General features: G+C 38.1%; 1 protein-coding gene across 1 annotated transcript; it reads left to right on the top strand.

Moving 5' to 3' along the window:
- The first annotated feature begins 5,810 nt into the window (after positions 1–5,810).
- Positions 5,811–10,751, top strand: LOC118800944 (C-C chemokine receptor type 5-like). Its single transcript, XM_036561128.1, has 2 exons — positions 5,811–5,879; positions 9,314–10,751. Exons 1-2 carry the CDS (start codon positions 5,846–5,848, stop codon positions 10,342–10,344), a joined length of 1,065 nt encoding a protein of 354 aa, XP_036417021.1. The 5' UTR covers positions 5,811–5,845; the 3' UTR covers positions 10,345–10,751.
- The last annotated feature ends 1,509 nt before the right edge of the window (positions 10,752–12,260 follow it).

Raw genomic sequence — 12,260 nt, 5'->3', positions numbered from 1 at the left:
TGCACAAAAATAGTGTTTTGCTGTAAAATCTCTGTAAATTACAAAAAATAATTAAAAATAGTGTGGTTTACTGTCACACTTCCCAGTTCTCAGTTGGACTCACACTTGAATACGAACTTTAATTCCCAAGGCTCCTCAGTTTGTCATGTGACTCAGCCAGTCAATAAGCATTCAGTCAGCAGATCCCAGTCACCTAAGTACTGATTAAGGTCACCAGTTTGCCTGTGTATATATACCTGTTTGTTTCTTTCACACATGAAGTATTTCCTCTGTTCCGTCAGTGCATACCAGCCTTTCTTGTGTTTTGCTGTTTTCCTGTTATGACCTTTGGCTCAGTTTAACTGTGTTTTGGCTTTTTGGTTTCAACCCTCATTTGTTTTTCCACTTCGACTTTTGCCTGAGCCCATGTATCTTGTTTAGCTGCTCTGTTTTTGACCTGGTCTTGTGTAAACCCTGTTCCTTTGGTGAATTCTCCTTTAATAAACCTTCCAATTTATTCCAGCATTGGAGAATAGTTTGCCATAATTCAGACAGTAGACATCAAGGAGATCATGTCAGCAGTAAGTAACCAAGGTGCTATGTTAAGTCAAGCCCACCAATTGTTTGAATGAACTGAATTGTTCTATTACTCAATCTGTAGGTACTCTTACACAACAGTAGAGTGAGCAACAATGACAGTTGACCTCAATTGCCAACAACCTAAAAGACATTACTACTGACTTACAGAATTTGAATACTGGTGAGTCTAGAGAAGTAGCCATCAATCCATCTGTTTCTCCACTTGATCTCTCGCTTGAAGATCTTAGCTCCACAAGGTGGAGATTGGCTTTTTCGTGCTAAACTCATCAGCATACTCAGTTATTCTAGGACTTCCCTGGTTACATAAACATAACCCCAACATCTCCTGGTCAGATCGTGAGATCCTTAGTTGGTCCCCCCCATGTCATGAACAATGCCTGGAGTTCCCCAGTCTAGCTTTGATGTCTACATCAATTGAGGGTCCTAATTCAGACCTTCCTGTCCTCACACACTCTATATACGAGGACCTTCGATACATTTTTACTATGAGTAAAGCCACTGAACTTCCTCCTCATCAAGAGATAACTGCTTGATTGAACTGCTTGAGGGTGCTGTTCTCCCTAGGTCTATAGTTTACCCCCTTACTGAAGGGAAAGAGAGAGCTATGGAGGAGTATATACAGGAGGCTTTAGCTCAGGGGTTCATTTGTCCCTCTACCTCACCTGCAGCTGAGGGATTCTTTTTTGTGAAGAAGAAGGATGGAGGACTCAACTTAGAGATGCCATTATTTTTACTAAATTACATCTTTGCGTGCATGCAACCTTGTTAGAATCAAAGAGGGGGATGAGTGGAAAACCACATTCATCACCACTAGGGGGCATGAGTATTTAGTCATGCCATTTGGCCTGTCGAATGCTCCTTCCATCTTCCAAGCCTTCATTAATGACGTTCTAAGAGATATGTTGGGTAAATTCGTCACAGCCTACATTGATGATATCTTGATTTACTCTCCAGATATCCCTACACACATCAATCATGTCCGCCAGATTATTAGAGAATCATCTCTGTGTTAAGGGTGAGAAAACCAAGGATGGTTAAGGTCGAGGCAGTTTTGAACTGGCCTGATCCCACCTCTGTGAAAGGTCAACAGCGTTTTTTTGGATTTGTTCATTTCTATCATAGATTCATTTGTGACTATAGTAGCATCGCAGCTCCATTAATGGCTCTTCTCAAAGGTAATGTGAAACAACTTGTCTTTAACTCCCAAGCTGACAGGAATTTCAAAGTCAGCCTTTACCTTCGCACCCATTCTCAAACATCCAGACCCTACTAAACCCTTTGTGGTGGAGGCAGATATCGGGACTGGAGCTGTCCTGTCCTAGTATGCAGGCTCTCCACCTAAGTTACACCCCGTTGCTTACTATTCCCATAAGCTTAACCCAACAGAACGCAATTATGGCACTGAGGACAGAGAATTACTAGCTATGAAGTTTGCTTTTGAGGAATGGCATCACTGGCTGGAGGGGGCTAAGCATCCTTTCCTTGTATTCACTGATCACAAAAATCTAGAATATCTTCACTCCACCAAGAGGCTTAATCCCAGACAGGCTCGTTGGTCCCTGTTTTTCAATTGTTTCCATCACATACTAACCCGGTACATCTAATAACAAGGCTGATGCTTTGTCACGATTGAGAAAACCCCAGAGAGCATCTTGCCACCTGAAATTATTGCAGCACCTATTTGTTGGGAGGTAGATGAGGATATTGATAAGGCATTAGAAATGGTAACAGTACCTGAAAAGTGTCCTTCTAATTGAAAATACATCCCTAGTCAATTCTGTGATTGCATTATTTCTTGGGCTCTCTCCTCTCTGTCTTCTGGTCACCCTCGCAAGACCATTTCTGGTAGGTACTGGTGGGAGAACATATAAGGCGATATTCACAAGTTTGTAGCCTCATGCTCCACCTGTTCACAATGTAAGGCTCGTAAAGCTCTACCTGCAGGGAAACTAATGCCATTGCCCATTCCTGGTCACATTTAGCTTTAGACTTTTGTTACAGATCTTCCTCCATCAGACTCCTATACTACCATCCTAACCGTCGTAGATTGTTTTTCCAGTTCATTTTTATCTCATTTGTTAGTTTACCTACCACTTTTCAAACTGCTGAGGCTCTCTTTCAGCACGTGTTTCGTCTCTTCGGTATCCCTGGGGACATTGTATCAGACCATGGGCCCCTGTTGATGTCACAAGTGTGGTCTGCCTTTTTTGAAAAACTAGGTGTTCCTGTCCATCTTATATCCAGTTATCATCCACAATCTAATGGACAGTGTGAGAGGGTCAATCAAGCATTAGGAAAATACCTGAGACTATATTGTTTTGAGAATCAGTTAGATTGGTCACGTTACTTACCTTGGGCAGAGATAGTACAGAATTCACTGATTACTTTGGCTACTGGACTCACCCCATTTCAATGCATATATGGTTTTCAACCTCCTCTATCACAAAGGTGTATTTTCTCCAAAATATGGAGTAAAATACATTCGGTAGTTGAAATATCCCTAGAATGTGTTATATCCATCTGGTTAATCATAATCTACTACTTACAGAAAATCAATACTTGAGCAACAAAACAATTATATTGCTCCTGAGACGTTCCTTTTTGGGCTCAATTTTTTATTTACATGCAAAAATGCTTTTTTGTAGAAGGATTTTATGGAAGTCCCCGAAGCAGATGGAGTTTCTGACCTTCCATCTTCCATGTTGGTTCACCATATGGTTTGTTGCATTTGCAATTATTGGCCACATGGTGACACAATAGAGGGCTCTTTGGTAACGTCCCCTTAAAAGGCTGTCATGCATCAATAACAGTAAAACCTACCCACATAGAAAAGAATGACTTTTAAATAGCTGTCCACTGTAGTGACCTCCATGCATGAAAGGGCTAGATTAAACTGAATGAGAGCATCCTTAATCATTGATTTGATACTGGCTTTGGGTGGGTTTTCATAGATCCCCATGAAATCCTCATGAACAACAAAGTCATGTGAAGCATGTCTCATCACAATTGAATTTTGTCCCTTAGATGACATATCAGGTGTATTATTATATGTAAAAACTTGGTATTTCTGAAGCTCTAGTAACTGCTGAGGACATTATGTCAAGAGCTTCATTCTGTATCTCATGTGAGCAATATTTATCTCGACTCTGTAACCAAGATTCCAATATTGCTCGCAGTCTCAGTAATCATCTGTACTGAGCCTGAATGGTACAGTAACTAAATGTTTTCAAGGATGTTTATAAATACCTCTTTTGCTTGTGCTTGCTGTTTTTGTTTTCCTGCCAGAATCTGTGTAGTCACAGATGCTTTCTTGTGTAGTGAAGCCATTTTAGGATGGCCTCTTTTTGGGTCAAAGATGTATCATCCAGTTTGAAAAGCCTTTTATAGTAAATGCATCGTTGAGGCAAATGGAGAATTTCAGCCCCACCGCTATTCTGCAAATATGGCAAAATGCCTTTCCAATCTCTCCAGAGATTTCGAACGAAACAGGCAAACGCGGCCGGAGGAGAACAAGGCTGCAACGTTAAAAAAAGTTTAAAGAAGCTGAGAGCACAAGCCAAAGAAATGACTGTGGCCAAATCATGTGCCCCTTTTACGGCAAACTCGAACACACTGTGGATGATGAGCCCAGCTGTCAACCATTGGAACTTCATAATTGCTCCTGTGATGCAGGCGAAGATGTGATCTGTTCAGACTGATGTCGCATACAGATCACATTTAAAAGATAATATAAACAGCCAAACAAAAAATTGATTTGGTGAGAAAATCAGATTTGGGCCACTTTTACCTGCTGTGTAAACCTAGCCTTAGAGGCATAAAACTTTCCAGACATCTACCACTGTGAACAATTAACCATGGTTTTCATGCATCGCTTTTGTGCAAAGCAACCCTGGGCAGTACTGATATGTTTCTTTTAAATGTTCAGATGCAGCTTCAGATGTTGATAGAGGACCTGATCTTGATTAGACATTTACTACACTATTCATTCAGCAGACACGACTAAGTCACACTGGGGATGCCATGAAAGCCATCAACCAACTTGAGTGGAAGTATCTGTGGTCCACCATAGAACATTTTGGTTTAGGCACTGGCTTCATTGCCCTGATAAATGTATTATATGTGAACCCAACAGCAGCAGTGCCTTCAGGTAACAAACTCTAAGAATTTTAATTAAGAGCATCAGGAGTTCTTTTTAAGTCATGTCTGGGAAACCATTAATTTTATCTTAAAAAAAACCAAATCACCAAAGAATACACTGGACATTTTTACACAGATTTTACTAAACATCTCCAAGGCAATTTTATATGTATTTGACCCAGTCTCTGATGTGTAACTTGTGTTTGAAAGGGGGTTTAGCCCATTTTTACACTATTTTTGGTCAAAGTCCTTAATTTCTGCCACTGGGTCTCTGGCATCACCAGTCTAACTGTATCTATTGGACCATGATGTTCCATGCTTAGCATCTGGATTTATTTTCAATGATTTTTATACCAGCGCAACACACACTAACACACCACCACCACATCAGTGTCAATGCAGTGCTGAGAACGATCTACCACCCAAATAATACCTGCTCTGTGGGGGTCCTGTGGGGGTCCAGATCACAGGGTTAAAGGGGGCTAAAAAAGTATGCAGAGAATCAGATGGACCACAGTCTGTAATTGTAGAACCACAAAGTGCACCTATATGGTAAACTTTTAGCCTTTTTTGTAACTTTTTTATTATTTTTTTCTAACTTTAGCACATAGTTTTTATTTATTTGCTGTGACATATCGGAAAAAATAAAACATAAAATATAAAATGTGCCATAACTTTTACACAGACCAAATTTTATGTTATTTTTGTCCCAGTTGTGTGGATGTGTGTTCTCTGTAGAGGATGTGATAGCTTATTTTCACTTTATGTTTTATGTTTATGCTTATTTGCAATATAGTTGAGGAAAAATGATTCTGAAAAGGAGAGTTGAGTTAGTGCAACTAAGGAACTAAGTACCTCAGCATATTTCAAACACAGATCACTCGAGCATTTACACATTCAGTTTCCTCAATGACATAAATCAGCCACATCAACTGTCTGGTCAGGACATGAACTGTGAGTTGTGTTGAGGCAGATGTGTTTACGTTAGCACAGCAAGACTTTGTAGATGCACTGAGCTGTCAGTGCAGTAAAGGCCCGCCTCTGGAAACTACAGCTCAGCCTCTTCACATGTAAGCTGCACTGAGCTCTCCCTCCTTGATTTGACTGTTAGCTCTTGGACTTATGAAACATGTCTGGGAATCATACGTTCAACACAACGCAGAGTAAGTATAAGTGGACTTTCTTCAGTTCTGATTATTGTAAAATGTAACATTATCTAGTTTGCCATTTTGAAAGGGGAATTCCACTCATTTTCAAAAATCTCCACAAAAATGAATCGCTGAGACATAAACACAGTAATTTAGAGCGATTTGGTGTGAAATATTTCATTATAGAGAAACTTAATAACTGGTGATAATAGGAACCAGAGATCTTGATGCCTCCACATAAATATAGCCTTGTTATTTGCCATCCAAAACCAGTGAACCTACATGTGTCTTTGGAGGTTTTATATGTAATGTTGATAATAGTAAAATAGTGGTGAACGTAAAAAAATATTTCTTTTAAAACTTTTTTTTCTAAAACTTTACAACACCCTGCATGTATCTCTTTACCATGAATGGCTTTAAAAAGTATTAAAGCTCAGAGGCGTTAAACACTTTGGACGTCTGGTTTCTACCACCACTGGAATGTTTCTCTAGAATGGAGCATTCCACATCACACCACTCTTAATGACTCTTCTTAGATCTTAATGAGTTAACTATGCAGATATTTTAACCCTTTAATGCAGTTACTAAATTATGTTTGTAGAGTTTCTTAAGCAGTTTGCAAATGTTTAAAAGACTGAGTCTTTCAAACTAGGGACAGAATTTAATCTCGCTTCTTTTTGTCTTGATTAGGGTTTGTTAATGTCCCATTTGAAAAAAATCTAAAGTGCATGCAGATGTGTGTAAATGTTTTGCATAACAACTGAAACTGTGCACTGAAACCTGGAAAAAAATACAATATTTAAGTTTTTTTCTCTGAAGACAAATCAACAAAATGTAATTTGAATGGGGTGGGGTTTTTTGCCTTCTGTGAGCTATCTGAAGAAATATTAATACTATTTCACTTGCCAAGAGGTCATTCTTTGTGCAGTGTTTCCCTTTAATCAATGACAATTAATCTTTTGAATTAATCAGTTTTAATACATTTGATTAAAGAGTTGTTTTTCAAGAATTGTGTATGAATTCAGTATTCAGCAAATCAACCTAATATTTTCCTGAAATATAGTAAATAACCCTAAATCTGGCCCTAATAATGGTCCACTTTTCATTTTGCCCTCTTTCTCATAGATTGGGTGAAGGAAATTTGTGCATTTGAAGAGTTTCATTCCAAAATGCTGAATATCTATTTGTAACAATTTTGTTGTGTAATTTGTAAAACTCACAACAAATTTAACACATAACCAAAAATAATACGCTTTTATTTTAAGTAATTAATTAACTATGCAAGGATTTTTTGTCAGCTTTATGCCAGCAACTAGCTTGAAAGTTTTTAAGACCTGCAATCTACAAGAATCTACACAAACATTTCTGCCCTCTCATTAAGGGACAGAACAGTTTCCTCAGTCAGTTCCTGGTGGCACTACAGTTCACTGCACTACTTAGTCTGAAATATTATCTGCCTCAACACGCCTTTTCTGGCTCATTAAGAGCCAGAAAATGAGTTGATAAGCTGGAAAAAGCATGTTGAGGCAGGAAATAGCTGAAACCGTGAAGTGCTGAGGGTCACCAGGAGAGGAATTAGGAAGAACAAAACCAAGACCCAAAAGGTGTCCCAAATGGTATTGTTGTATTTACACCAACAACTCACTGTATATTTTAGTTCCAAGTTTGAGGAATGAAAACGAACCTGAATCGAACTGTATTTTGCTAGGAACTAAAACAGAATCATTCCGTAACTGTTCTGAAACAGAAACATGATTTATGCCATTACGGGGGTAAAGGTTATGCCTGTCTGAAGTGGACACATACTTTATGGAAGGGTGTTGTGTGGTTGGCTAGTTTTAAGTTAAACCTGTGTATTTGGTGATCTCCACATCATCTTGAGTAGCTTACTGCTTTATTCTTTTGCTTTCTGCAAGTTAACTTGTCTCCAGTCCTTTATAAGTTATAAAAGTAAATACATATAAACATGCAATAAATACAAATATGTGAAACCAGGATGCTCAGTTGCATCATTTTTTTTATCCTATTGCAACAAAGACCAAATATGTACAAACCTCAGGAACTCATGAGGGCATTAGACTGCCCCTCGGCAAATATGACAAATGAAGGTGTTCTTGTTTCCTTGTGAGTAGGTCGTTAAAAACATCCCATGTCTATATGTGCTAGCCAGCAGATGCCATGGCAGCACAATGATATGAGGCCTAGTTTTCCATGAGAAGCTGAATGAATTAAATACAGAACAAAACAATTTCATGTTTTTAGTATTTTTCTATTCCACAGTATCAATTAAATAGTTTTTTATTAAGGTGTGCTATTGCATTTGTATTTAAAGAACAGTAATGTTAATAATAATATAAATAATAGTAAAAGTGAACAGAAAGCTTAAGATTTTCTGATAAGTTTACGTGTTTATTTAGCCTTTTAAATTTTTGTGGGTTTCAGGACAAACACTTCCTTCACATGTGGGCTCTGGCATGAAAAAGTTTGGGAAGCCCTGATCTAGCTTGTGGAGAAGGGGCTGTCTGTGCTCCCCTCTGATATTTACAGTAGCCAAAAAACTGCTGGCATTAGCCCCCCAAGCTGAGTTGACCATTTTTTGGTATCAAATTTTGCCTTTCAGCTCATAAACTCTCCCTGTACGCTGCTAATGTATTAGTATGTCTTATTAACCACATCTCAGCTCACTTTTAATATGTTTGGAATTGCACTGATTAAGTCTATCCGATAAGTCTTACCAATTCATTTCCAGGAGAACTCCATTCAAAACCTAACAACCTCAGCGGTGGTACCTCCATTTTTTTATTTGATTTTAGATATTTAGTTATAGAAATAAGATTCTTCAGCTGAATTATTTGATCCATTACATCTCTTGAAGATTCTAAACATTTTTTTTTAAGGCTCGACTGGAATCTCCTTCTTCCTATAGCAAATGACGTTTACACAATTTAAAATCTCTACTGTACACGCCCGAGGTTTAAATTGACTTAACACAATTTAGGATCATATGCAATTGAATTCACTCTGAGAGGAATGGGCACAGATGGCTCTCAACTAAGCAAAATGAAATGCTTGGTACACTTTTAAAAACCTTTCTTTTTATAGGCACCAAGGACTTCTCTCAACAGAACATTCTTCAATGAATAACCTTATACTCATCAAGCAATTGCTGAATACTAAACTCATGACCCAGTAATGAAATCATAATTAGGGAAAAGCAAAAAGCACAGAATCTCAACTATCTATAAAATAATTTGTGTAAAACTGATAAATGACCAACATTCACCCAAGTGTTTCTTGCCTGATTGAATATACAAAGTTTGTTTCAATGCATTCTCATTGCTCTTATTAGCACACATTTCCCATACTATTTCTTACAAACACAAGTCACAGCAGTCAAGTATGTATGATAATGAGACTGTTTTTGTTTGCTTGTTTGTTTTTTTAAACAGCGGGAAAATGTAGCAGTTACGAAGACTGCAATGGTGGCATGTACACACCCTGCAACATTAGCTACGTAAGGAACTTTGGCCAAATCTTCCTCCCAACCCTCTACAGCATAGTCTTCATCGTGGGCTTAATTGGAAATGGCCTGGTGTTGTGTGTCCTTGCCAAATACTTCAAGAGATCGAACATGATGGACGTGTGTCTGTTCAACTTGGCGCTGTCTGACCTGCTGTTTCTCATATCTCTGCCGTTCTGGGCCCACTACGCTGCCACCAACATGTGGATCTTTGGGAATTCCATGTGCCAAGCTGTGACCGCATTTTACATGCTAGGCTTCTATGGCAGCATCTTCTTCATGCTCCTCATAACAGTGGATCGTTATCTTGTCACTGTCCATGCCCATACCTCCCTTTTTTTCAAGCGCCAGTCAGTGAGCGTGGGCATAGTCCTGATCTCGTTTATGTGGGCACTCAGCCTGGGGGCTTCTATCCCAACCATCATATTCTCTCAAGTCAAGAACGAGTCAGCTGGATCGAAATGCCTGCTGGAATATCCTAACAACACATGGAGGCTGGTCAGCTACATGGAGCTGAACATCCTTGGCTTGGTCCTCCCCCTCACAGTCATGGGGTTTTGCTACTCTCAGATCATCCCCACCTTGGCTGCTATGAAATCTAAGAAGAGGCACAAAGCCATCAAGCTCATTCTGGTCCTGATCATAGTTTTCTTTCTCTTCTGGATACCCTACAATGTGGTCATATTCATGTACTTTCTTCTTTACTCAGGATACATGTATAGCTGCGAATGGCTGCGTGACCTGAACCTGGCCATGCAGTGGGCTGAAACCATTGCCTTCAGTCACTGCTGCCTCAACCCCATCATCTACGCCTTTGTGGGCCAGAGGTTCAGGACATTAGTCATACAGACTTTGAAAGAATGGTTTCCAGCTTGCTTCAGCAGGTGCAGAACACTTAACAGTCAGCTGACAGATAAGAAGAGCTCCACACGCTCCACAGCAATTACAACAATTCTGTAGCTGCCATAGCCCCCCACTAATATTAATCAAAACAGCAACTTTGCAATTTTTCATTTGTTGACATCATTTAACATCATAACTCTATGCTTATTATTCTATTTTAAACATAAGGCTTTTAACTACTATGAATTCAGTAACTTCTATGACCCTATAAAGCAGGGGCATAGGTTTCATTTCAACTTTGGGGGAAAACACTGCTCATAACATCCAACTCATCATGTTTTATTTTATGTGCCAATAAAGTGCTGATAAATGGTTAATCAATATGTATACAATCTTACCCTGAAATTATTATAATTATATTTCATAGTTTTGAATCAGCATCATGACATTGTTGTCATTATTTGTAACTGACTTCATAACATTTTATATTAAATGGTTCACCAGCCTCAGCAGTAGAAACTCATTACAAGCCCTTCAATGTCATAAAGACTTGTATCTATTTCATACAATGGATTTCTAACCAACTCACAGATCAATTAGATGCAAGTATCTGGATGAAATATATATATATATATATATATATATATATATATATATATATATAATATATATATGTTTATATATGCTGCCCCAAGCATAAAACTGTCCAAAGACAAACATGTTTCTCCAAAATAGCAACTTTACACAAGAATGCAAAAAAGTTCTTAGCTTTTAAAGCCAGATTAAAGAGGTTTTCTTCCGAGTAATTCTGGATTATTCCTATTGGTCCATTCATTGTTAAATTCACACAATTCATTCAACAATTCACACAGTGTATAATAAAGTATCTGACTGATTTTCTGCATGTTAACACTTCACCTTTGGCTCTAAAATAAGTATTTCTATTTCTATCAGCTCTCTTCTCTTTGTTGCCATTCGCATGTTTTTACAAGTTTTCGCTGTTTTACAAGTAGGTTCAATCCAAGCAACTTACTTACAACATACATATGAATATGTTTTCAGTAATATTAAGCAGATACAATTACTAATATGATTGTAGTACTCAACAAGTTAGGTTTCAAATGATTTTCAGGAAGCCATTGGATGTATTGTTGACAGCTAATTATGGCATAATATTTTTTTATTGAATACATTCTTTTCATTTTGATTGTGCTTGAAATGCTCAATAAAAAAACATATACAACTATTCTTTGGTATTGATTTTTAAAAAAACATCTAAATCCTCATTGCATAAGTTATTAGTACAACCCCAATTCCAAAAAAAGTTGGGATGCTGTGTAAAATGTAAGTCTAAATGAAAACATAATTGCGATGATTGGCAAATCTCATAGACCCATATTTTATTCACAATAGAACGTAGAACACATATCAGATTTTGAAAATGAGACATTTTACCTTTTCATGAAAAACATTATCTCATTTAGAACTTGATGGCGACAACGCATCTCAAAAAAGTTGGGACAGGAGCAACAAAAGGCTGGAAAAGTAAGTGGTACTAATAAAAAAGCAGCTGAAGGAGTAATTTGCAACTAACTCATGTGACTGGGTATAGAAAGAGCATTTTAGAGAGGCAGAGTCTCTCAGAAGCAAAGATGGGCAGAGGTTCACCAACCTGTAAAAACTGCATCTAAAAATTCTGAAACAATTTCAGAAAAATGTTTCTCAATGTAAAATTGCAAAGACTTTGGATATCCCACCATGTACAGTACATAATATCATCAAAAGATTCAGAGAATCTGGAGAAATCCCTGTGCACAAGGGACAAGGCCGATGGTTAATATTGGATGCTCATGATCATTGGGCCCTCAGATGACACTGCATTCAAAATAGGCATCAATCTGTACTGGAAATCACTGCATGGGCTCAGGAATACTTCCAGAAATCATTGTCTGTAAACACAGTTCACCGGGCAATCCACAAACGCAAGTTAAAGCTGCATCATGAAAAGAAGAAATCATATATAAACAGTATCC

This window comes from Colossoma macropomum, unplaced genomic scaffold (genome assembly GCF_904425465.1).
Source record: "Colossoma macropomum unplaced genomic scaffold, Colossoma_macropomum, whole genome shotgun sequence".
Lineage (NCBI taxonomy): Eukaryota > Metazoa > Chordata > Actinopteri > Characiformes > Serrasalmidae > Colossoma > Colossoma macropomum.
Note: the sequence above shows the minus strand (reverse complement) of the source record. Positions and strands in the feature narration are given on the sequence as shown.